This window comes from Sminthopsis crassicaudata, chromosome 3 (assembly GCF_048593235.1).
Source record: "Sminthopsis crassicaudata isolate SCR6 chromosome 3, ASM4859323v1, whole genome shotgun sequence".
In the NCBI taxonomy this organism is placed as follows: Eukaryota; Metazoa; Chordata; class Mammalia; order Dasyuromorphia; family Dasyuridae; genus Sminthopsis; species Sminthopsis crassicaudata.
Window position 1 is genome coordinate 616,877,064 of NC_133619.1, and position 27,634 is coordinate 616,904,697.

The 27,634-nt window shown below is 38.3% G+C and overlaps 1 protein-coding gene across 10 annotated transcripts in view; it reads right to left on the reverse strand.

Annotated features, from left to right (window-relative positions):
- Nucleotides 1-2,341: 2,341 nt before the first annotated feature.
- Nucleotides 2,342-27,634, reverse strand: part of TMEM51 (transmembrane protein 51) — a 98,065-nt gene continuing 72,772 nt past the window's right edge. For 2 of the 10 annotated variants that reach the window (XM_074306211.1, XM_074306212.1), the window contains 5 exons: nt 19,213-19,287; nt 18,899-18,950; nt 14,848-14,979; nt 3,845-4,326; nt 2,342-3,484 (listed from right to left, as the gene is read on the reverse strand). In XM_074306211.1, coding sequence (XP_074162312.1) covers nt 3,085-3,484; nt 3,845-4,188 — 744 coding nt within the window. In that variant the 5' untranslated portion in view covers nt 4,189-4,326; nt 14,848-14,979; nt 18,899-18,950; nt 19,213-19,287 and the 3' untranslated portion in view covers nt 2,342-3,084. Of the gene's footprint in view, nt 3,485-3,844; nt 4,327-14,847; nt 14,980-18,898; nt 18,951-19,212; nt 19,288-21,051; nt 21,139-27,634 lie in introns of all 10 variants that reach the window. The other 8 variants (XM_074306205.1, XM_074306207.1, XM_074306208.1 and 5 more) reach the window with 5 other exon arrangements.

Sequence of the window (27,634 nt, forward strand, 5' to 3'; positions counted from 1 at the left end):
CTTTACGAATATTATATAATTTTATATTTGCAACAACCTGGAAGCTAAGTGTTGCTAGCATCCCATTTTATTTTATTTTTATAGTTTTTATTTACCAGATATATGCATGGGTAATTTTACAGCATTGACAATTGCCAAACCTTTTGTTCTAATTTTTCCCCTCCTTTCCCCTTCCCCCAGATGGCAGGTTGACCAATACATGTTAAATATGTTAAAGTATAAATTAAATACAATATATATATATATATATAAACATGTCCAAACAGTTGTTTTAGCATCCCATTTTGTAATGGTCACACAGCTAGTGAGTTCTGGAGCTCAGGTTGCCCTAACTCCTGATTCAATAGTCTATCCATTGCACTATCTAATTGCTTCTGTATCTTAAAAGAGACCTTATACATGGCAAACTGAAGCCCAGGATCAGAGAGCTTGTAGGTGTCAAAGGGCAAGATTTGAACTCAGCAATTTATCCACTATGCCATGAGGTCAGAGATTCAGTATTTCCTAGATGTGTAACCTTGGGTGAACCATTACAGTTAAGCCTCAGTTTCTTTATATATGAAATGGGCACAATGGTCCTTCCCTATGTTACCTACCTCAAAGCGTAGTTGTGATTTGTAAACCTTAAAAGTCCTAGAAAAGGGAGGGGAAAATTTGGGAAAATGAATACAAGGGATAATGTTGTAAAAAAAAATTACCCATGCATATGTACTGTCAAAAAAAATGTAATTATAAAATTAATAAAAATAAAATAAAATATCAAACAGTAAAAAAAAAAAGTCCTAGAAAAATATGAATTCTTGGTATTTTAAGAAAGGCAATGAGAGACAGTAGAAAATACCCTGGAGATGGTTTCAAATTTGGCTTTGATAACTACCAGCCTCCTTTGAGTCTGTGATTGAATCTGTAGAATGGGGATAATATTTGTACCACTGACTTCACAAGGCTTTTAGAGAAGATATTTTATAAACCATAACTTGGTTTAGAAAATTAAGATTATTGTTATTCTCTTTCTTCTCATTTTCTAAAATGACAGGAGGCCGGCCCCAGGTTGTGATCATTTTTGTGTCATGGTCTCAGGAAGCCTGTGACCCCCTTTTCAGAACAATGATTCAAATTCATAGATAAATTATACGGTTGATTGTTGTCCTTTGTTCTCAAAGAAGACCAAAATAGCATCACTGTTAGAATTGGGTTATATGTGTTTGACTATGGCTGATCAGATCAATATGACCCAGAATGCTCGGCCACTGATTGGATACAAATAGCCCCTATGAACATTTGGAGTGGTTTCTCTAACTTTAGAACTACAGAGAAAAACTATTATATTGATATACAATTATCAAAATATCAATTCATATTTTAAAGTGCATTGACCCCAGGCTAGAACTCCTGTTCCCCAAGGCCTTCATCCAGCTCAGCCAAAGGCATCTCCAGCTCTAAAATTCTGTGTTCTCTGTTTTTAGGAAATAGATTCTCATGATTGCCCCATGTGTCAATGTTACTAGCATTTGGTTCCAATGTCTTTTGAGCTTTCCTGAGCTAGCTGATCACAAAGAATGGAATTCTAGGATCTTAAGGTTGAAGGTCTAAAAAGGAATTTAATTGCTCATTTAATTTTTTAAAAATTAAATATTTTAATTATTCTTAAAAGCTTAGGAGAGGAGGCACTGATGTAGTAGAGAATCTCAGAGTAAGGAACACCTGAGTTCAAATCCATGGGCAAGCCTCTTAATACTCCCTACAACTCTCTGAGGATCGGAATTGCAGAGATACTTGAGATAATATTTATAAAGCATTTAATAAAATGCCCGTTATACAATAATCATTTAACAAATGCTTATTGACTAACTGATACTCAGTCAGCCAATAAACATTTATTAAGCACCTACTATATGTTAAGCATGAAGATTCCTATTCATTGTGATCCTAAGTCCAGTCCCTGGCTCTTGCATTTCACACTTAGAAGCAGCTGATCTCAGAGTCACAAAGACCTGGATTTGAGTCTGCTCTTTAGCACATATTAGCTCTGTGACCCTGCCCAACTAAAAGCCTCATAGGGCAACTCTAAAACAAAAAAACGTGTCCACCTGAACTAGTGAGGAGTTGAGGTCTTCTTAAGGAGCTCTCTAGCCTGATAAAATTATAGTTTTGCTGAAAAAAAAGAAAGAAAATTGAACATTAAATATTTTATTTTTAGGTGAGGAAAACTCGACCCAGAGATGTTATCTGATACGGTAGTAAGTGGTAGAGCAAGCGCCTCTGAGTCCAAACCAATGTACTTTTTCTGTACTACCAGGTCCATAAAGCTCACTTGGCTGAATAGTTTGGGACACAGATGTACTGCATACAAAACAACTTTTATTTTAAAAATGACTCGGTTGCACAATTTTAAACAAAACTTTTTAAAAACATCAGACATTTTGATAATATTTCCCCAATGATACAAGAGAGAGGAGAGCAGCACCCATCCACTGGGGGAAGCCTTCAGACTTTTGGCCCTCAAAGAACTGAAAGTTTCATCGGCTTTCCAAAACCTATCCCTGGTTCCAGGCCTCTGACCCATTTTAGTGTTGCTGTTGGGTGACAAAACAATCTGTTGCAGGGTCCTGGTAATCTTTCAAAATTCTTGTAAAGGCAGAGATATTTTCTTTTTCTCAATGAAACAAACAAAAAAACCCTCACTTTTTTTTTTTACCAGAAGGAAAACACACGCACAGACACTCAAAGACAAAAACAATACGACTTTTCCTTTCCTAGATGGAAAGAGGAGTGATTCTTGCTAATAACTCAGGAATGAGAAGGGCACTATCAAAGACAGACAATAGGCATTCTTAACATGAGAGTTACGGTTGTCTAAGATATATTTCCCCCCAATCTCTCTGCTATGTAAGTTTATGTGAAACGTCAGTCTGCTTTAGTACTCCTGATCCCCTTCCTTGACCTCTGCCCTGTCTTCCCATCAAAGTTAATATGATACACACATACATATGGGGTCCATCAGTTTTAGAACTCTAAGCCATTCCAGCTCATTTGGAGTCTCTTGACAAAACAGAGCTCGGAGTAGCTCAGGTCCTGGAGAGCTCAGTTTGGCGACCGCGAATCTGTGGCTGCTTTTTCTTGGACTTCATCATACTGTGGTGGAGGAGTCAAAGGTTCTATCGTGGGAGGAGGCAGATTCCCTTCGGGTAAGTTAATTCGGAAGTCCTTCAGGTGAAGTTTTTCGGACTTAATCCTGCGCACTTTGAGGGGCTTCAGGCGTTTTGCCAGCCTGGAGTTCTGTCTGTCCGGCAGGTGGGTGTCCGTGTCAGCTTGGGCTGCGGTGGGCGTTGTCTCGTCCAGCCCCGTCAGAGACTCGTACGAAGGGAGAGATATGTTCATCCCAGGGTTTTGGTTCAGTTCTCTCACCTCGGAGTAGTTGGTGTTCATCACTTCCTCGTAGCTGGGGACATAGTATCTCGAATGGGACTCCTCCTCCTCCTGGCTGTAATATACCAAACATAGGGCACCCCATTAGTTCTGGCCACCCAGCCCAAAGGAGAAATGGAGGGGACAAGGATTAGCAGTGGACCTTCAACATCTGAAGTGTATATAGAGGAAAAGCAAAGTATCCACTCAATGACAAATTTATTTATTATATATATATATAAAACATATAATTCTATATAATTCTATATAATAATAATAAATAAATCTGTCATATATAATTATATATGTTATATATTAATTACATAATATATATTATATAGTAACATGAACTTTTTCCCTTTCCCTCCCGCCAAATACCAAATCTGCAGTTTGGAAAGGTAGATTCCCTTGTAAAGGTTTATTGTTCACGCCTTACCTGTCTTCTTCCTGGGTCTGAGATGCAACAGCCGCATTATGCTGGATTCTGGCTATCTCCTCCTCCCCTTGCCTTTGCTTCCTCTTGTCCCGGATACTCAGGCAGATGGAAAGGAGCAGGAGCATGATCCCGGCCCCCACCAGCACATAGGCCACAGAGAATGTCTTGCTCTTGAGGATCCCACCACTGGGGCTGCTGCTGTTCCCATGCGCTGATGGTCTGTCCGGATGACTGAATCCTGGGACGAGATTCCACACCGCCATGATGATCCCCAGCACCAGCATCCCCAGCCCAATGGCAGTCAGGGCATAGTGAGAGCCATTGGCTTTGGATTGAGCCATCATTGCCTCAAATACTGAGCCGGTAGAAGTTGTGTTTATTTATAAAGTAAAATAACCCACGGAATCGGCTCTTAAGAGATCACATCAAGAATCCTTCAAGCAAATCCTGAACTATTCCTCTGGGATATGTCACCAAAAGATCTGAAAGGAAGGTAAGATGGGGAAATGGGAAATTAATTCACATCCCAAGGAACTTTACATTCTTCTCATACCTCCATCATATTCTAATTTGTTTTTTAAATAGCTTTTCAAATAGATGTAAAGATAGTTTTCAATATTCATTTTTGTAAAACTTTGTGTTCCAAATTTTTCTCCCTCCCTCCCTTACTTCTCCCTTCCTGAAGACAGCAAGTAATCCAATATAGGTTAAATATTACAATCTTTTAAACATATTCCCACATTTGTCATGTTGTGCAAGAAAAGTCAGACAAAAAGGAAAAAAAAAAAACTACAAAAAAATAAAAGCAAACAAACAAAAAAGATGAAAACACTATGCTTCAATCCACATTCAATCTCCATAGCTCATAGTTTAATTTGTATTAACTGTATCTGGGAATAGATTTTAATTTTTTCCACATTAGAGTATAAACTCCCTAATGGCTGTGTGAGTGCAGGCAAATCATTGAATCTCTAAGAGTTCTTTAAGTTGGAGTTCTTCCTGGATTCCTTTCACAGTATATTATAATGCCTATGGTCCTCTTCTAAGAATCATATTTTTAAATAAATAAAAATATGAATATAAAGGAAATAATTTGTATTGAGATATTGATATAATTTTTTTTCTCACTCAAGGTCACAGCCCCCTGAAATCAGCAGGCCTGTGGACCCCAGGTAAAGAACCTTGCTCCAAGGTGCAGGAAAAGAGGTATATTGGTAGAATTTCCTCACTTTTAACTCTTCACACAAAAGAAATCACAGATTGGGTCCCTATTCCTATCCCCAACACAGCACAGGGTCTGACATAGTTTAAATGTACAATAAAAGCTTATTGACTGACTGGTTGATCTGTACTGGTATATCATTTTCTCACTGAAAGATCTCTACATAAGTGAAATCAGATCAACCCTTCCCTACACTTCTTTGGGGAAAAGAATAATAACTGAGGTTTACTGACAGGGAATGTGATATAGTAGAATCAGGAAGGAGAAGCTGGGCTTTGTTGCTTAGTGCTCAGGCCAGTAATTATAAATTATAATATAAATAATAAAAATATATTAATAATGATATATAAATAAAAATATAAATTATAAATAAATAAATCACTTAATAATTATGTATCTCAGTTTTCTCACCTCTAATGGCCTCTAAGAGTTACTTTGTCTTTTTTTTTTTTTCTTTTTTTTCCAGTTTTAATGCTGTGATTCTATAATCTTATCATCCTATCTGTTTCACTTCACTTGATCCCTGGGAGGCAGGGGCTATCATCCCCATTTTATAGATGAAGGGACTGAGGCACAAAGAGCTCATTAAGGAAGGCTTCTCCATCACTCAGGGATACTGCACCTCTTAGACTCTTTGTGGACAAATATTTAGGAGAAGCCTCTCCAGCTTGGCCCAAGCTGAGGCTCTCATGGCCAGACTCCAAATAGCCAGGGGCACCTCCATACCCTATGAGGCACCAGGGGACAACCCAAGTGGAGTGTCATCATGATTATTATAATAAGTGACTGGGAGGGAAATGAGCTCCTAGGACTTTGCCTGGTCACATACCAGGCGGCTGAGAGGCTGATTTGAGTCATCTTTTTAAAAGCTTGACTTGTTATCCGGCCTCCACCCCAAAACTGAATCTTCCCCTGACAGGGGTCAGAGGAACTGACTTGCAAAGTACCATGACATTTGATGGGCTCAGGTTAATCTCAAATTGCCTCCATGGGGGTGAGGCAGGCAATGGGAAGCCAAGCATGACAACTCTATTAATGGCGGTGACCACCATCCTTGGCTCTCCTCTGACCTAATCTTCCTCCTAATTAAGACTTTAAGACCATGGATTTAGAGCCATAAGGGCCATCCAATCCAACCCCCCATTTTACAGAAGAGCAAACTAAGACTAGAGAGGCAACGTGACTAGTGAGTCAGTCAACAAACTTTTAATTAATACTTCTTATATGCTGGAATGCTCTTGCTCCTCATCTCTGCCTATTGTCTTCTGGCTTCCTTTAAGTCCCAACTAAAGTCTCACATTGCACAGGAAATCTCCAATTCCTCTTAATTTAGCACTTGACCTTGGACAAGTTACTTAAACTTATCTCAGTCTCAGTTTTCTCATCTGTAAAATGGGGATAATGACAGTCCCTATTTCACACCAAATGGGATAATATTTGTAAAGTGCTTTGTAAATGTTAAAGTGCTAGGGATTATTATTATTATTGATAATAATGTTCATTATTATTATTAGGTAATCATTATTATTGATATAATCATCATTATTTTTTTTTTTTAATTTTTTAATTTTTTATTTTATTTTATAATTATAACATTTTTTGACAGTACATATGCATGGGTAATTTTTTACAACATTATCCCTTGCACTTACTTCTATTCAGATTTTTTCCCTTCCTCCCCCAACCCCCTCCCCCAGATGGCAAGCAGTCTTATACATGTTAAATATATTACAATATATTCTAAATACAATATATGTGTGTAGAACCGAATTTTTTGTTGCACAGGAAGAATTGGATTCAGAAGGTAAAAATAACAGTTTACATTCATTTCCCAGTGTTCCTTTTCTGGATGTAGCTGGTTCTGTCCATCATTAATCAATTGGAATTGGATTAGCTCTTCTCTATGTTGAAGAAATCCACTTCCATCAGCATACATCCTCGTACAGTATCATTGTTGAAGTGTATAATGATCTTCTGGTTCTTCTCGTTTCACTCAGCATCAGTTGATGTAAGTCTCTCCAAGGCTCTCTGTATTTCTCCTGTTGGTCATTTCTTATAGAACAATAATATTCCATAACATTCATATACCATAGTTTACCCAACCATTCTCCAATTGATGGACATCCATTCATCTTCCAGCTTCTAGCCACTATGAAAAGGGCTGCCACAAACATTTTGGCACATACAGGACCCTTTCCCTTCTCTAGTAGTTCCTTGGGGTATAAGCCCAGTAGTAGTATGGCTGGGTCAAAGGGTATGCACATTTTGATAACTTTTTGGGCATAATTCCAGATTGCTCTCCAGAATGGTTGGATTCTTTCACAACTCCACCAACAATGCATCAGTGTCCCAGTTTTCCCACAGCCCCTCCAACATTCATCGTTATTTGTTCCTGTCATCTTAGCCAATCTGACAGGTGTGTAATGATACCTCAGAGTTGTCTTAATTTGCATTTCTCTGATCAATAGTGATTTGGAACACTCTTTCATATGAGTGGAAATAGTTTTAATTTCATCATCTTAAAATTGTCTGTTCATATCCTTTGACCATTTATCAATTGGAGAATGGCTTGATTTCTTATAAATTAAAGTAGATTCTCTGTATATTTTGGAGATGAGGCCTTTATCAGAACCTTTAACTGTAAAAATGTTTTCCCAATTTGTTACTTCCCTTCTAATCTTGTTTGCATTAGTTTTGTTTGTGCAGAAACTTTTTAATTTGGTGTAATCAAAATGTTCTATTTTGTGATCAATAATGGTCTCTAGTTCTCCCTTGGACACAAACTCCTTCCTCCTCCACAAGTCTGAGAGGTAAACCATCCCATGTTCCTCCAATTTATTTATGATTTCGTTCTTTATGCCTAAATCTTGGACCCATTTTGATCTAATCTTAGTATGTGGCGTTAAATGTGGGTCCATGCCTAGTTTCTGCCATACTAATTTCCAGTTTTCCCAGCAGTTTTTGTCAAATAATGAATTCTTATCCCAAAATTTGGGATCTTTGGGTTTGTCAAAGATTAGATTGCTATTTTTATTCACTATCTTGTCCTGTGAACCTAACCTATGCCACTGATCAACTAGTCTATTTCTTAGCCAATACCAAATGGTTTTGGTGACTGTTGCTTTATAATATAGCTTTAAATCAGGTACACTTAGACCACCTTCCTCTGACTTTTTTTTCATTAGTTCCCTTGCAATTCTCGACCTTTTATTCTTCCATATGAATTTTGTTATTATTTTTTCTAGGTCATTAAAATAGTTTCTTGGGAGTCTGATTGGTATAGCACTAAATAAATAGATTAGTTTGGGGAGTATTGTCATCTTTATTATATTCGCTCGGCCTATCCAAGAACAGTGAATGTCTTTCCAATTATTTAAATCTGACTTTATTTTTGTGGCAAGTGTTTTGTAATTCTGCTCATATAATTCCTGACTCTCCTTTGGTAGATATATTCCCAAATATTTTATACTATCGACTGTTATTTTGAATGGAATTTCTCTTTGTATCTCTTGCTGTTGGATTGTGTTGGTAATGTATAAAAATCCTGAGGATTTATGTGGATTTATTTTGTATCCTGCGACTTTGCTAAAATTCTGAATTATTTCTACTAGCTTTTTAGCAGAGTCTTTGGGGTTCTCTAAGTATACCATCATGTCATCTGCGAAAAGTGACAATTTGATTTCTTCATTTCCTACTCTAATTCCTTGGATCTCTTTCTCGGCTCTTATTGCCAAGGCTAGAGTTTCTAGTACTATATTGAATAGTAATGGTGATAGTGGGCAACCTTGTTTCACTCCTGATCTTACAGGGAAAGGTTCTAGTTTATCACCATTACATATGATGTTTACTGAAGGTTTTAAATATATGCTCCTTATTATTTTAAGGAATAGTCCATTTATTCCTATACTCTCAAGCGTTTTTAGTAGGAATGGATGTTGGATTTTATCAAATGCCTTTTCTGCATCTATTGAGATGATCATATGGTTTTTATTAATTTGATTATTAATATGGTCAATTATACTAATAGTTTTCCTAATATTAAACCAGCCCTGCATTCCTGGTATAAATCCCACTTGGTCATAGTATATTATCCTGGGGATGATTTTCTGAAGTCTATTTGCTAATATCTTATTTAATATTTTAGCATCAATATTCATTAAGGAAATTGGTCTATAGTTTTCTTTCTCAGTTTTCGATCTACCTGGTTTAGGTATCAGTACCATGTCTGTGTCATAGAAGGAATTTGGTAGGACTCCTTCAATCCCTATTTTTTCAAATAGTTTACATAGCATTGGAGTTAGTTGTTCTTTAAATGTTTGGTAGAATTCACCTGTAAATCCATCTGGTCCTGGGGACTTTTTCTTAGGAAGTTGGTTAATAGCTTGGTCTATTTCTTTTTCTGAGATGGGACTATTTAGACTACTTACTTCTTCCTCTGTTAATCTGGGCAAGCTATATTTTTGAAGGTATTCTTCCATTTCATTTAAGTTATCAAATTTATCGGCATAAAGTTGAGCAAAGTAGCTCCTAACTATTGTTCTAATTTCCTCTTCATTAGTGGTGAGTTCACCCTTTTCATTTTCAAGACTATCAATTTGCTTTTTCTCTTTCCTTTTTTTAATCAGGTTTACTAAGGGTTTGTCTATTTTGTTGTTTTTTTCATAAAACCAACTCTTAGTTTTATTAATTAATTCAATAGTTTTTTTACTTTCCATTTTATTAATCTCACCTTTTATTTTTTGAATTTCAAGTTTTGTGTTTGTCTGGGGGTTTTTAATTTGTTCCTTTTCTAGCAATTTTAGTTGTAAACCCAATTCGTTGGCCCTCTCTTTCTCTATTTTATGCAAGTAGGCCTGTAGAGATATAAAACTTCCCCTAATTACTGCTTTGGCTGTATCCCACACATTTTGGTATGATGTCTCATTATTGTCATTTTCTTGGGTGAAGTTATTAATTATGTCTATGATTTGCTGTTTTACCCAATCATTCTTTAGTATAAGATTATTTAGTTTCCAATTATTTTTTGGTCTATTTTCCCCTGGCTTTTTATTAAATGTTATTTTGATTGCATTATGGTCTGAAAAGGATGCATTTACTATTTCTGCCTTACTGCATTTGATTTTGAGGTTTTTATGCCCTAGTATATGATCAATTTTTGTATAGGTTCCATGAACTGCTGAGAAGAAAGTATATTCCTTTCTGTCTCCATTTAGCTTTCGCCAAAGATCTATCATATCAAACTTTTCTAGTATTCTATTTACCTCTTTGACTTCTTTCTTATTTATTTTGTGGTTTGATTTATCTAATTCTGATAGTGCAAGGTTGAGATCTCCCGCTATTATAGTTTTGCTATCTATTTCCTCTTGCAGCTCTCTTAATTTCTCTTTTAAGAATTTAGATGCTGCACCACTTGGTGCATACATGTTTAATATTGATACTGCTTCACTATTGATGCTTCCCTTTAGCAGGATATAATGCCCTTCCTTATCTCTTTTAATTAGATCAATTTTTGTTTTTGCTTGATCTGAGATGAGGATGGCTACTCCTGCTTTTTTGGTTTTGCCTGAAGCATAATAGATTCTGCTCCACCCTTTTACTTTTAGTTTGAATGTCTCATCCTGTTTCAGGTGTGTTTCCTGTAAACAACATATAGTAGGATTCTGACTTTTAATCCATTCTGCTAACTGCTTCCTCTTTATGAGGCAGTTTGCCCCATTCACATTTATGGTTAGAAGGACTATTTCTATATTGCTTGCCATCCTATTAACCCCTGCTTATGCTTTTCCCCTTTCCTTCCCTTTTACCCTCCTATCCAGTATTAAACTGGTAAACCCCACTTGCTTTTCACAGCCCTCCCTTTTTAGGATCCCTCCCCCACCTTAAAGATCCTCCCCTTATTTTACCCCTTTTCCTCGAAATTACTGTATTCCCTTCCCCTTAGCTTACTCCTTCCCTTTCACTTTTCAATGAAGTGGAAGAAGTTTCACCATAAATCTAATATGTCTATTGATACACGCTATGTTCAACTCCCTCCTTTCTTTCTCTCAGATATAATAGGTTACCTTTGCCTCTTCATGAGATGTAGTACCACCACTTTATACTTTTTTATGATATAATCTCCTTTCCACCTCTAGTTTCTAAGACAAATTGTACATATGTTCTTTACATATTTTTTTGACAGAAGTATAGTTCTCAAGATTTCTTTTTACCTTTTTTAGAAGTCTCTTGAGTTCTGTATTTGAAGATCAAACCTTTTATGTAGGTCTGGTTTTTTCATCAAAAATAGATGGAATTCATTTATTTCGTTAAATGTCCATCTTCTTCCCTGGAAAACGATGCTCATTCTTGCTGGGTAAGTTATTCTTGGCTGCATACCAAGTTCCTTAGCCTTTCGGAATATCATGTTCCAGGCCCTGCGTTCTTTTAATGTGGATGCTGCTAGATCCTGTGTTATCCTTATTGTGGATCCTCCATATCTGAATTGTTTTTTTCTAGCAGCTTCCAATATCTTTTCCTTTGTCTGATGGTTCTTGAACTTGGCCACTATATTTCTTGGCGTTTTGATTTTAGGGTCCCTTTCAGTAGGTGATCGATGAATTTTCTCAATGTCTATTTTACCCTCTGTTTCCAAAACGTCTGGGCAGTTCTCTTTGATAATTTCCTCGAAAATGGTGTCCAAGCTCTTTTTTTCCTCCCATTTTTCAGGGAGTCCGATTATTCTCAAATTGTCTCTCCTGGATCTGTTTTCCAGGTCTGTTGTCTTTCTGGTAAGGTACTTGACAGTCTTTTCAATTGTTTCATTTCTCTGGTTTTGCTTGACTCCCTCTTGGTTTCTCCTTGAGTCATTCATTTCTACTTGTTCCAGTCTAATTTTCAATGATGTATTTTCTTCACTCACTTTTTTTATATCTCTTTGTAATTGTCCAATTGAGTTTTTATCTTCTATGGAATTTTTTTCCATTTTATCCATTTTATTTTTTAGAGAGCTGATTTCTTTTTCTAGCTCTCTAATCCTGTTTTCCTTGGAGTTGTTTACCTTTTCCAGCTCACTAATCCTGTTTTCCTTGGAGTTGTTTACCTTTTCCAGCTCACTAATCTTGTTTCTCAATGATTTGATTTCTTTATCCATTCTGTCTTTGAATGCATGGGATGACTTCTCCAGGCTCTCTTGCCAAGCTTCCCTTTCCTTTTCCCATTTCTCTTCCAGCTCTCTTGTGAGAGCCTTTTTGATTTCCTCTATGAGGTTCTTTTGTATTGAGGAGCAGCTTATATCCCTCCCAGGGGATACATCTGGGGACAATCTGTTCCTAGTCTCCTCAGCATTTGAAGTCTGCTCCCTCTCCACACAGAAGCTGTCAATGGTTAGAGCCCTTTTGAATTTTTTGTTCATTTTGTCAGAGTAGGAATCAAAGAAAACAAACTGACAAGAGAAACAATTGGTCTGTTTTGCGGGGGATAGGGCTGGATGGTATTAATGGGCTTCCTCTACAGACTGGGGGTAGGGCAGCAGAGAGCCACTAACAGAACAGCAATGACTGTACTGAGTCTGCGCTCTGAGGCTCCGAGAACGCACCGAGTCAGTCCAGGTGGGGGTTGGGGGTGGCCGGGCTCTGAGAGACGCTGGCTTTCTGGGGTTTTAATCTTCACCTCCGGTGTTTACACCCTCTCCACCGCTCCTGGCTTGCTGCCAAGACGGAGCATCCACACTGGGGCAAAAGCCCTTTCACAGAAACGGCAGAGATCATACCCCTCCCCCTCCGGTCTGAGCTGTGTGAGCTGCCTGTCTTGCTCTGGCTGTCTGCCCTCAGTCTGCGCCCAGTCTGATTGACCCTCCCCCGAGCAAACACAGACCTTCTCTGGCGAATTTCAAGGATGTCTTCTCTTGGTGATAATTTGTGGGTTTCTTTCTGGGTCAAGCATTAAGTCAGAGGCTTGTCATGAAGTAAGTTCTGAGAGAAAACGAGGAGCTCAAGCAGCTGTCTGCCTCCACGCCGCCATCTTGGCCGGAAGTTCATCATTATTTTATTATGGATAATATTTGTTGCTATTGTTATGATAATCATCATCATCACCATTATTAATTTTATATACCTTTGATTGTTAAGAAAATTCTCAAGGCAAATCTAGTCTGTGTTTCTACAATTTTCTATCTTTGTTCTTAGTACTGCCTTTTGGAGGCCACAAAGAAAATCTGTTCTCTCTTCAGGGACTAAGAGAATATTTGTGAAATATTTAGGATAGTGCTTGGCATATAGCTGGTGCTTAATAATGCTTGTTCTCTTCTTTGCCATTCTAAATGTCATCCTTTCAAATATTAAAAAACAATTATCCCTAGGCCAATAGGTAGCACAGTGGATAGAGCACTAGCCCTGAAATCAGGAGGATCTGAGTTCAAATCTGACCTCAGACACTTAATAGTTGTGTGACCCTGGGCAAGTCACTTAACCCCAATTGCCTCAGCAAAAACCAACAAAACCCCCCAATTATCCTTTCCTGTCTTAAGTCTCTTTTTCTCCTGGCTAAAAATTTCCAGTTTCTTTGATTGATTTTTTTTTTTAAGGGCACCATTCTAGTGTAGACTTGGGATACTCCACAACATCTCTTCATTGGTCCTAATTTGGGCTAATTCAAAGTTTAATCTCTTTTCCTGTGACTGTCTTCAAATATTGGAAGAGCTATTATAATTTCACTTTGACTTTTCCAAATTAAAAAACAGCCATTTACTCTAGAGTCTTTCCAGATCCCCTCATAATTCTGGTCATCCTCCTCTCGTTGGATTCCCATTTGTTAATATCAACAGCTCTCCCCCTTATTAGATATTGATCGTTACCCAAATAGAATGGATATTGCTTGAGGGAAGGGATTTTTCCCTACCACAGTATCTGGCAAAATAGTAGAGGTTAATAAATGCTTGTTGATTAATGGATAAAATATTTTTTCTAATTTAAAAAGCATTTATTAAGCACCTACTCTGTGTAGAAAATCAGAAACTGTTTGACCTTCGCATCCCTAGGGTCTCCCACAGTGTCCAACCCATAGCAGGCATTTAATAAATATTGGTCGATTCGCAGAGTAATTTCCAAATGTTAGGGATGCAAAGACAAAAGGAAAAACAGCCTCTGCCTTCAAAGGCTTCTAGGAAGGGAAAAGAGGTCTTGGAGAAGAAAGGAGGAAGTAGGAAAGCACTAACAAATAAAGAAATCAGGGTATTCTGCCAAGTTGAACTCGGAGAAGAAAGCAAAGACTTCTAAGAGGCTGTTGAGAAAGGATTGTACTCCAGCCTAGTGAGACAACTTCTAAGAAATCTCAGCAACAGAGGACTCTCTATCTAAAAGCTGGAAGGGACCCCAGAGGCTATATAGCCTATCCCCTAATTTTTACCATAGAGTCATTTTGGGCTCCTTTGAGGTTTTCTTGTCAAAGATACTGGAGTGGATTGACATTTCCTTCCCAGCTCATTTACAAATGAAGAAACTGAGGCACACAAGGTCAAGTAACAGCTAGTAAACATATGAGACTGGATTAGAACTCACTAATAGGAGTCTTCTTGTCTCAGGCCCGGCGCTCTATTCACTGTATTATCTAGTTGCCTATCATTTTAAAGACGAGAAAGGTAAGGTTTAGGGAATTTAAGAAATTTGCTTGAGGTTAAATAGGCAGTAAATGGGAAACCTCACCACTGGGCTTTAAACTCGAGTTCTCTAACTCTAAAATGACAACGCTTCTGCTTTCAGGAAGCAGCCTTGTACCCCAGGCAAGAAACAAGCAGCCAGTTTCGTACCTTATCAGACAGCTACTCAAAATAGGATTTAGAGCTCTTAGGTCAGTCAGATGGAGTCAGAAGAGGGCTGGAACCCAAGGAAGGTAATGCTTCTCGTTGCCTCTGTCAACAGACCCTTCCTGCACTGGAGCCCTTGGCAGAAAGGTCATATTTTTAGTCTCTCTGGGATGAATTTTTGGGCCCTAAATGGGCAAGATCTTGCTTTTAATTCCTCATTCCTTCCAATTCTCAAAACAGGGATTACTTATCCTGCCATCTGAAACCTAATGCCTCAGAGGCATTTTCTCATTAGATAATTATGATGAATCAACATCTCTCCCTTGCTTTAAAATAGGTTTTTAAAAAAAAGGTCTTTTGGGCTATGATATTTAAAGCTCAAAGTCCTGTGGACATAGCATGGGGTCAGTACATAATATCTTATTTATATGCTTATTTATGCGATGACAAAACCTTAACCATCAATCACTTAATAAGCATTTATTAAATATCTACTCCATGCTGGGTGACATGGTTAAATGTGTGCTAACCCTAAACTTGTGCTAAGTCAAAAAAAACAACAATCTTTGCCCTCCTGGGTTGAAGGAGTTTCCTGATAGACTGTAAGTTCCATGACAGCATCGCACTCGTGTGTTTTTGTATCCCCAGATATACAGAGTAGGAGTTTTATAAATGCTTGTTGAGTGCTGATTGATTCAAGTGAGTGTCCTCTCACACTCTTCCCCTTCTTGGGCTCCCCTCCATTCATGCAAAAGGAAAAGAGGCCCAGACTGGCCCCTGTACACACATTGTTTCTAATGCTGGTTCCTCAAACAGTCCTGGAATGGTTTGAGAGCATGTGTGGGTCCTCATTTCCCATTGTAGCCTGGGACTGAGGGGAGAGGATGGGCCATCTGAATCCATTCCAGTTCTCCCGTGTCTCTTGTTCTTGGGTTTGGTGGTCACAGAGCACCCACTATAGCTATATTTAGTGTTGTGTTTTTTCTTTTGGGGAAGAATGGAAAGAGGCTAATTCTGTGTTCCTGTGAACACAGAAGGATGATCACTTCCAAGAAGAACATACTGGAGAAGCTCCTCTACCTCATCATGGAACATTTTAAAATCTACAAAGTGCTCATTTCCTTGTAATCTTATGAAACGGCAGAGGGCAAAAGTTGTCATTCCATTTGGCATGAAGAAACTGAGGCTCAAGAGGTAGTCAAGAGATACAGCCATGGTCCCATAGCTCCTAATGGCCAAAACCAGCAGCCCCTTGACCCAGGACTTTCACTAAACCAAACTCTTTCTTCACTGTTAAAGGCAGTATGGCATGAGGCATAAAATGGAATTGGAGTCAAGAAGCCTTGGACTTAAATTATACCTCAGATACGTGTTAGATGTAGCTAAGGCACATGATAGTACACAGAGCACTGGGTCTGGAATCAGGAATACTCATTTTTCTGAGTTCAAATCCAGCCTCAGACACTTATTAGTAGTGTGACCCTGAGCATGTCACTTAGCCATATGTGCCTCAGTTTCATCATCTCTAAAATGAATGGGAGAATAAAATGGCAAATTATTTCTATATCTCTGCCAAGAAAACCCCAAAGGGAATCAAAAAGTCAGTAATGATTGAAATGATTTAATAATAAAAACATCAATGTGAAAAGAAAACACTTTTGGTATAAGACATGGAGAAAGGAAAATAGAGGGTAGTGGATCTTGAGCTCGAAAAGACCTTAAAGGACATCTAGTCCAACCCCTCAGGAAAATGGCACATACCCAAGGTCATATATCAGGGATAGAATTTGAACTCAAGTCCCCGTACTCCAAATCAGTATGGTAAGGAAGATTTCTATACCCCGGTGTGTATATTATTCCTTCTTTGAACCATTTTCAATGAGAGTAAGGCTCATGTGTTCCCCTCCCCACTTATCCCATTTCTCTATCCACTATAAAGATCTCTTTCAGGTCAGATAATTTATCCCATTCTACCTTTCCCTTTCTCCCAGTGCATTTTCTTTCTTACCTTTTAATTTTATTTTTTCAGCTCACCCCTCTGAGTTGTCTATGTATACTCCTTCTAACTGCCCTAATAAGAAAGTTTTCATGAGTTATAAATACCATTTTCCCATGTAGGAATATAAATAGTTTAAACTCATTGAATCCCTTATGACTTCTCTTTCCTGTTTATCTTTTAGTGCTTCTTTTGCACCTTGTATTTAAAAGTCAAATTTTCTACTCAGCTCTGGTCTTTTCATCAGGAATGCTTGAAAGTTCTCTATTTCATTAAATGTCCACACCCCCTCCTGAGATTATACTCAGTTTTCGTAGGTAGGAATAGTAATCTTAGCTCTTTTGCCCTCTAGAATATCGTAGTCTAAATCCTCTGATTCATTTATGTAGAAACGGCTAAATCTTGTGTTACCCTGACTGTAGCTAGCTGTACTATATCCGAATTCTTTCCTTTTGGTTGCTTGAAATATTTTCTTCTTGATCTGAGAAGGCTGGAATTTGGCTATAATATTCCTAGAACTTTTCATTTTGGGATTTCTTTCAGCAAGTGATTAGTAGATTCTTCCAATGTCTATTTTGCCCTCTGGTTCTAAAGTATCAGGACAGTTTTTCCTTGATAATTTCTAGAAAATGATGAGTAGGCTTTTGCCTTTCAATAAGATAGTTCACATTTTCTTCTATTTTTTAATTATTTTGATTGTTTCTTGATGTCTCATAAAGTCATTAGCTTCCACTTGGCCAATTCTAAATTTTACAGAATTATTTCCAATTATGAGTTTTTGTACTTCCTTTATCATTTAGCCAATTCTACTTTTTAAAAGTGGATATTTTAGCCACTTTGCCAATTTTGCTTTTTAAGGGCTTTTTCTCTTTTTAGATATCATTTCCCCCATTTGGCCAATTCTGCTTTTCAGGGCATTCTTTTTGTTGGATTTTTGTGCTTTTTTTTACTTTTTGGTTTATTCTGTTTTTTAAGTTGTTATTTCCTTCAGTGTTTTTTTGGTATCATTTACCAATCTGTAGTCTTTTTTTTTTTCATGATTTTCTTGCATCATTCTCATTTCTCTTACTCATTTTTCCTCTATTTCTCTTACTTGGTTTTTAAAATCTGTTTTGAAGTTCTTTCATGACCTCATTACTTTACAATTTTCTTTGAGGCTTTGGATGCGAGCATTTTATATTGTATTGTATTGAGTGTGTTTTTGATCTTCCTTGTCACCATGGTAATTTTCCCTGATCAGATTTTTTTTTTTCTGTTGCTTGCTCATTTTCTATTTCCTGACTTTTAACTCTATGTCAAAGTGGGGCTCTCCTTCCCAAATGGAGAGGATACCATCTGAAGCTTCAGGGTTTTTATGCAGCTGTTTTCAGAGGTAATTCTGAGGAACTGTTAAGTTTTTGTCTCTTCCAAGGTGCTATGATCTAGAGAGAGGTGTATTTACTATTTTCCCAACTATGTACTGGTTTGTGAGTGACCACAAGCACGCTTTTCAACCCTGGAACTGCAGTTTGTTTATAATCATCATTCAAAGATAATAGGGGAAAGCTCATTTTCTGCTTTTATTCTGCCATTTTGGCTCCATTTTTACTTATTGTCTTTAAGAGTGTCATTTTGGGTTACTAAGAGTGACTTGTCCAAGGTCAAGTGACTTATATTTATTTAGAGACTGGATTTGAACTCAGGTCTTCCTGGCTCCCAGGTACACTCTGTATTCACCATATCTCAATACTTCAATTCTCATCATTATAATAGACTTGTGAGAAGCAGTGTGTGACAGTAGAATGACGACTAGCTTTGGAACCAGGTGACATGAGTTCGAATTTCAGCTCTGCAACTTGTAGTTTTAACCTTTCTGGACCCCATGCTCCTCCTCTAAAAAATAGGGAGACTGGACTAAATAAATGGTCACATCCTTCAATCTCAGGTCCCTTCCAGCTCTGCATATATGTTCCTATAAACCAATTAATCAATAAGAATTTATTAACCACAAGGTGGTGCACAGAGCACTGGATATGAAGTCAGGAAGGCTTGAGTTCAGATCCAGTCTCAGATACTTACTATCTGATCCTGGTCAAGTCATATTAAGCTCTGTCTGTCTCAGTCTCTTCAACTGTAATACAAGGATTATAATAATTAACACTTATCTTCCAGGTTATAAAGATCAAATGAAAATATCTGTAAAATGCTCAACACAGTGCCTGGAATATAATTAGTGCTTAATAAATGCTTGTTCCCTTCCCCTTTTACTTTGTACAAGGTAGTGTGCTAAATATCACTGATATTAATAGGTAAAAGCAAAAACATTTCTCCTTGCTGACATTCTACGATTCACTCAAAGTGCGAAATATTACCCCACAGAGCCTGGTACCTACCAAATGTCACCAGAAGGGATTCAGGGGATACCTGCCAACAGCCCTTCATGCTAATGTCTTCGGTTTAACATTCACCTGCAATAAAGCACACAGAACCAGGTGTCTTAGTCAACAGATAAGAATCTCCATTTCAAGTGTTTGAAAGTAGATTAAGAGGCTATTGTACTTGGGATGGGAAATGCCATCCAGATCCAGAGAGAGACATAGACACTGAATGTGGATTAAAGCATGGTATTTTCACCTTTGTTTTTGTGGGTTGTTTGTTAAATATTTTTCTCTGTTTTGTGTGTGTGTGTGTGTTTTTACCTTTTGATCTGGTTTTTCTTGTATAACATGATAAATATGGAAATATATTTAAAAGAATTGCAATTATACCAGATTGCTTGCTTTCTTGGAAAGGATAGGAAGGGAGAAAAATTTGGAACACAAAGTTTTACAAAAATGAATGCTGAAAACTATCTTTATGTGTGTTTGGAAAATAAAACATTATTTTTTAAAAAGGCTATCGTTTACTTAGTATTCTTATAGCATCATCTCAGATGTAGCAGTCAAAAAATGCAGTGGGAAAGGCTGGCATGGGGTGAGGCTGGTAGAACACAGCAATGGGGGGTGGGGCATAGTGATCATTGGCAGAGGTGGATAAGGGACCTAACATTCAAATAATTTAACTGTATGCAAATATGGATCATAAAGTTCCAGTATAAATAACCCCCCATTCTCACCGATCCAAGGGCCAGGAACCAGAATCCCAAGTGGTAAACCACAGATTGTGAACCTTCCCCAGAAAGGGATGGCATCCCCCAAGATGAGAACACAGTGGAGAAAGAAGTTAATGTTGGCCTGTCGGGTGCTCCAGTTCCCCTCCTTTACTGGATTTTTGCAACCTTGCCCTGCATCAATGTATCCTGGAGACACTGAGAACAATGAAAGCTTTCCTAGTGGTGAGAAAATGCAGGCTTGGGGCTGTGCCCTGGCAACCCATTCAACCCAGAGTCTGGATTCCAACCTGAAAAATTTCTGGAGTGTCTAGAGCTGGTCCCTGGAGGGCAACTTAGAAGAGCCCAGAAAAGGGGAAGTCTTGTGAGATCACAGGACAAGGAAGCTGAGGCAAATGGAGAATCTATCACATGAGCTGTAACCTAGATTTTCCAAATCTAATACTCTCTTTCATTTTACATATGAGAAAATGAAGAATCAGAACATGAAAAAAAATACATTCATAGGATTGTAAGATGAGTTGTACGCGTCCTTAAGGTTATCAAGTCCAAACATCTAATTTTACAGATGAGGCGACTAAGAGTCAGAGATGGAGAATGAATTAAGATCAGAGATTTGGAGCAGGAAAAGACATTTTATAGACCCAAGAAGGCAAAGAAGCAACTTGTCAAGAGTTACACAGGGAGTGACAGACTCAGGATTTGAATCCAGGACTTCTGGCTTCCATTCCAGAGTTCTTTCGATTGTTCAGCACAGAATGGGACTCAGTGTCTCCTTCCTCTCATCTGAATCTTTTTTTCCATTGTACGTAAACCAGATTTGTTCCTGACACTGGAAACTGAGGTTTCTGAAACATCCAAGCATCCTGGAGATGAGCACAGAGCAAGGTATCTGGCAACGCTATCGGCTCCCATAACAAAGAAACGTCTTCACTGTTCTATTACACACACCTCTGCCAGCCAGGCTGAATAACTGGGAATGATACCCCTTGTATTCAGTTGGAAAGAAATTGGCTGTTCTACATTCATACAAAGGAGGAATTCACAGGGCCCAGGACCTGCCAAGTTTCAACCCACAAACTTTTGTCCCCAGGTCCCAGGTCCATGCAAAGCAGGGACTTACAATGAATGCCCAGTGCTGGCCAGGATCATCCCATGGTGAGGTTCAGATCACATTCAGACAGATTACAGGTCACAGGAATGAAGGATTCTGTTTCAGAAAAACAATGAGGGACCTTTTTAACCAGTGTATTGGAGTAGGGGAGGACAGGAACCTCAGAAAGTATGTGATCACTGAGTCAGAATGGCAGCTGAATGGGGAGGGGCGATCCCTCCGAGTAGAGGCTGGCAGGGGGAAAGGGCAAATTAAGCAAATAGTTCTGTAGGGCAAGACACCTATACTTAGAAGGTCTCATTACCCCTGGATGACCCATGGGTCAAGCAAAGAGGTTGAGATCATCCCATATTCTGCCAGTCAGGAAAAAAAAAATCAGTTGGAGAATGGCTGAATAAGTGATGGTACATGAAGGTTATGGAATATTATTGTTCTATAAGAAACGATCAGGAGGATGATTTTAGAGAGGCCTGGGGAGACTCACAGGAACATCAGTTCACGAGTGAAGTGAGAAGAATTACGAGAACATTGTACACAGCAATAACAAGATTATATGATGATCAACTGTGATGGACGTGGCTCTTTTCAATAATGAGGTGATTCAGGGCAATTCCAAAAGACTTGTGATGGAGAAAGCCATCTGCATGCAGAGAAAAGACTATGGAGACTGAATGTGAAACACAACATAGTATTTTCACCTTTGTTGTTGTTGCTTTTTTTTTTTTCTTTCTCATTCCCCGCCCCATTTTTGATCTGATTTTTGCAAGATTACATAGCCAGAGAGTAAAGAGACCAGTCTTGGGCTTTCTGGTTTCTAATTCAATGCTGCTTCTGTGTTTCTTCATCTCTGACTTATTAACTAACAAGAAACCAAGAATGAAAGAGTTTTTGTTTGTTTGTTTGTTTTTAAATCTTATTGACATCTATTTTCCTTTTTTTCCTTCTTCCAATTGGGGTTAGGTGACTTGCTCAGGGTAACACAGCTAAGAAGTTAAATGTTAAGCATCTGAGTCTGGATTTGAACTCAGGTCCTTCTGACTCTGGGGCCAGTGAACTACCCATTACACCATCTAGCTGCTTCTAATCACCTTCATTTCTGAGCATCTCTCCCCCAAATCTCACCTACTGAGTCATTTCTTGTAATAAAGAAAAGAAAGAAAAAAGGTTTAACAAAAATCAATGAATTTGTAACCAAGTTTGATAGTTTATATATATATATATATATATATATATATATATATATATATATATATATATAAAGAGAAGAAGAAGGTTCCTTTCAGTAGTTTCATGCCTTACAAATTCTAGGAGTTCCCATGTCTATAGCATGTCGATCGCAGCTAGGGAAAGAACTGAAGACAGGAACACTTGAATTCAATTTAACCTCCACTCTGACATATCACAAATACAGACCTCAAAATATATTGTGGATCTCCATAAGCTGCCCAAACTCATTAGAGCATTATCTCAGACCCAACCGTTGCAACAATCACCAGGGGAAAAAATCCATGTGAACAACATTTAATAGATGTCGTCATACCCGATACTCATAATCTCCAAGCTACATGGAACACAAAAGCTTTCCAAAATACCGAGATCTAGCAGAAGAAATTGCAGCTTTAAGGGACCAGTGAGCATGAGCCACATATCATCCCGGCAGATGTCCTGAGGATGCTTTCAGAGATCAACAGAGAGATGAGCTTATATCTTAGCAGTTTTATTCAGCTACAAAAATATATTTTTTCTATACCTATGGCATCAGTTATATAATGTTAAATATATCAAAATAATAGTAGACTAGTGATTTGTTCTGTGATTGTTTCTATTTGATTTTCATTGAACAAAGTGAGATGAATGCTAATAACAATAATAATAACAATAATGAACAATAATGCTAAAAGGGATAAGGGGATGGATATGTAATTGTGGTGACATAGGGAACATCCTGATGGAGATGTGTCTCTCTGTCTGTCTGTCTGTCTCTTTCTCTCTCCTCCTCCTCCTCCTCCTCCCCTCTTTGTCCCTCTACTCACCTACTGAGTCATCTCTTGTAATAAATAAAGAAGAAAAAAAGTTTAACAAAAATCAGTGAATTCGTCAACCAAGTTTGAGAATTTACATAAAATTCCCTCTCTCTTTCAGATACATATACATACTCAGATATAGATATATATATATATATATACACACACACACACACACACATATATATATATATATATGATGTATACACAAACACACATCTACATAAACACACATATACACATTTATATTATCTTGAAGAAAAATTACACAGTATATTGAGAGGAGAGAGGAGAGAAGAGACTAAGATTGGGGGGAAGGAGAAAGGAGGGGAAGAAAGGAAGGAAGGAAAGAAAGGAAGAGAATGGGACTGCCAGTCTTGGGCATTAGAGGCTCATGATATCTCCTTTTCTTGTTGCTCTGAACTGATCTGACTCCACCTTCATTTCAGTCTCATAAGAAATTCTATGCTGATATAAGACAAAGCCTTAAGAATGACCAGGAGAAAACTATGTTCTACAAGTAAACCCAGGGACATTTCAGAGAGAGTGGAGTGAATGGGGTGATGGGATGAATGGGAAGCCAGGAAGGGGGACCCAGTGTCATCACCCTGCTTTTACTCTCTGTGCTCCTGGCTACGGGCAAGCTCCTTCATCCAAACCAGAAGGCAGTCTAAAAAATGGGGCAGGGTGACTCCTTCATGGGATTTGGAGCTGGAAGGGATCTTACAGAACCCCTTCATTCCCAAAGAATAATAACAGCTCATATTTATACATTATCTTAAGGTTTACAAAATGCTTTTCCTTTTTCAATCTCATTTGACCTCCACATCAGAGTAGGCCTGTGTATTAGAAAAATCATGAACAGAGAGCCTGAGTTCAAATCCCATGTCTAATTCCTTTGTGACCTTCACTTCTCAGGGTCTGTTTCTTTATCTGTAAAAAAAGATAACTGGACTAGAAGGCCTTTATAGCTCTCCCACTTTCTATCCAGGATCCTGCCACTTCGGTGAGGAAGCAATAATTATCATTCCTACTTTATAGATTCAATCTAATAAGCATTTATTAAACACCAACAACATATATGGCAATGTGCTGGATGTGAGAAAGACCTTACCCCCAAGGTGTTTAATATTCTTCTGGAAAAAATAATAGAAAAATACATAAAAACCTATTTAGTTGAGGCAGAAGAGCAGAATGAGGAAAAGCTTCCTGAAGAGGCAATAGTTTATGTATTAAGCTTCAAAGAAAGCTGGAGACTCTAAGGTCAGAGTCAAGGAATGCATTTCAGGCTTATAGGATAAGTTGTGCCAAGTTCAGGGTACAAGAAAGAAAGGGATAGAGAGAACTGAAGAGAGAAAACTGAGAGCAAGAGAGACAGAGAGACAGAAAGAGAAGCAGGGAAAATGAGAAAAAGAAAGAAAAAGAAGGAAGGAAGGAAGAAGGAAGGAAGGAAGGAAGGAAGGAAGGAAGGAAGGAAGGAAGGAAGGAAGGAAGGAAGGAAGGAAGGAAGGAAGGAAGAAGGAAGGGAGGGAGGGAGGGAGGGAGGGAGGGAGGGAGGGAGGAAGGAAGGAAGGAAGGAAGGAAGGAAGGAAGGAAGGAAGGAAGGAAGGAAGGAAGGAAGGAAGGAAGGAAGGAAGGAAGGAAGGAAGGAAGGGAGGAAGGAGGGAGGGAGGGAAGGGAGGAAGGAAGAGAGCAAAGGAGGGAGGGAAGGAAGGAAGGAAGAGAAGGAGGGAGGAAGAGAGTAAAGGAGGGAGGCAGGGAGGAAGTGTGGAGGAAGGAAGGAAGGAAGGAAGGAAAAAAGGAAGGAAGGAAGGAAGGAAGGAAGGAAGGAAGGAAGGAAGGAAGGAAGGAAGGAAGGAAGGAAGGAAGGAAGGAAGGAAGGAAGGAAGGAAGGAAGGAAGGAAGGAAGGGAGGGAGGGAGGGAGGGAGGGAAGAAGGGAAGGAAGGAAGGAAGGAAGGGAAGGAAGGAAGAGAAGGAAGGAAGGAAGAGAAGGAGGGAGGAAGAGAGCAAAGGAGGGAGGCAGGGAGGAAGTGTGGAGATAGAGAGAGCTGGGGAAGGACAAAACATTGAATAATTTTTTTTCTAAGCATATTCACACTAAAGATCTTGTCTTAGCACATTTTCAATTTTTATAAAATCAGGCACTCAATGAAATGACTCTTTGGGCTGTCTTAAATGGCCAGACTGGGTCCAATCCAGATTTGCCAAATTGCATCTCCCAATAACTCTGTTTGAAGCTTAGATCGCAATTCCACAAATGTACCAGGAATCTATCCAGTCTTCAAAATCTGCTTGGATGAAAACCAACTCTTAAGCATTTTTAGGTTACCAAAAAGAGGATGCTCATTTTTCTTCAAAGGTCAAACTGTGACAAGGCCAGAGTTTGTTTTGTAAACTACAATTCTCCCAAGTACTTTCCACTGCAAATAGGAGGAGGAGAAGGAAAGGGAAGGAATTTTTTAGACCAATTAAATTCTGAGCATAATAACCCCCCCCTTTCCCAGATGTTCACTAGGTCCACGCTAATTCTGAAGATCAGGGCCTGTTTGGAAACAACGTCTTGCCCAAATCTGGAAATTTTCATTTTTAGCAAGAGTGGTTCCCAAACTTTCTGCCAAGAAGACCTTTTGATACGCAATATTCCCCCATCTCATCACCCCTGTCTTGTTGAAACAGATTAGGTGCTTCTGCATCCTCATGCCTAGTAGTCTGCCTTCCTGTACTTCCTATGGTAATCTTAATGATGTGAGGAGAATTTTAAAATTAGAACTTCAGATGCATGAGAGTTTGAGCCCTTAACTTCCCTTAGAGAGCCTCAGCTACCTTGTATATAAAATGGATTTGCATTACCCCTATACAAATTCAGCCTGAGGATCAGATGTAAAGAAGTTTGATAGACTGCAAGTGCAATGTAAATATCAGCTACTGCTATCAATGTTGCTAAAACCCTTCTTCAGATAAGTAACATAGTGGATAGAGGGCTAAGTTTAGAGTTAAATAGACTTGAGTTCAAATCATACCTGATGTGTAAAATAGGAAAATAGCATCTTCCTCATAGGGTTGTGAGGAATAAAGTAGTATATATGAAGTACTTTGTAAACCTTAAAATGTTACATAAATGTTAATAATAATAATTAGAATACATAATTATTATTCTAATACCTCATTTAATCTGGAGTTGAAATAACAATTCTGTGTTTAGTATTGTTGAAAGGTCACCATACATACATTGTTGGTAGACCTGTGGAAGTGGTCCAACCACTCTAGAAAGTAATCTGGAATTATGGAAAAAAGTAAATAAAAATAAGATGCCCATGCCCTTTGACCAGAGATGCCATTGCTTGTCATATTCCCTATGGAGGCCAAAGATATTAATAAAAGTCCTATAATAATAAAATGAGAGTATTGTTTTTTGTATTATTAAATAAGTAGAAATAAGGAGGATGGATGCAAATTGGGAAATGGCTAAACAAGCTGGGGTTTATGAACACAATGGAATATTACAGCACCATAATAAAGGAAAACTATGAAGAATTCAGAGAAACATGATTTTCCTAATAGGAAATCTTGTGACTGACACAGTGAGGTCAGATCAGCAGAACCAGGTAAACAGTAGGCACAATAATTTATCAAAGCTTTTATTAAGTGATTATTATGTGCCACTCATTGTCCTACGAGCTAAGTTTACAAAAAAGAGCCAAAAGACAGTCCTTGACCTCAAGGAGCTTATATTCTAATGGAAAATGGATATAATCAACATTATTGTTGCTACAAAATTGAATGAATTATTGACCGAACTTAGTCCCAAAGAAGAGAGATGCAATACCTTTCTCTCTATGCTTTAGAGAGATGAGGAACTATAGGTGTAAAATACTGTATATATAGGATGTCCTAAAAGTCTTAGTGCAGTTTAAAATAGCTAATAAAGCTTCTGGTACACCTGGTATTGTCAGGTTTGGAGGATTTCCTGGTTAGTTTTGCCAAACTCCTCTGCTCCTCTCCTCTCTTTCTTTCTTTTGTATTCTTTGTTATAAGAGATAGCTTTCTGGGTGTGTGTGGGTGTGTATAGTTGGACTGAGAAATAAATAGAACAAAAGAAGGTGAAAGCTTTACTAAGAGAGACAGAGCAGGAAGGGACCATAAAGACCATTTGGTCCAATTCTCTCATTTACCAGATGAGGAAACTGAGGCACAATGAGGTTAAGAAAAGTACACAAACTCACACAGGGAGTATGTATCTGAGGCAGGATTTGTCTTTGACACCAGTGTTGTCCCCCCTTTAACACAGTGCCCGCTCCAATTTAAAAAAAGGAAAAAAGGCATTCTATCTAACCCTTAATTAAAGACATCCTATGCTAAGGAAATCTTACTCCCCTAGCCATCAGCTTAACACAATACTTAACATAGAACTGGCTTTTAATAAATGTTTGTTGACTTGACTTGAGTACCTCTTGGGACCACCATTTTGGATAGTGCTTATGGTTTGGATATGGTTTATCGTTCAGCCTCCTAACATACTACTCAGCTCTATAACTTCCATCTACTGAGCCTTGTTCCACCTTCTGAT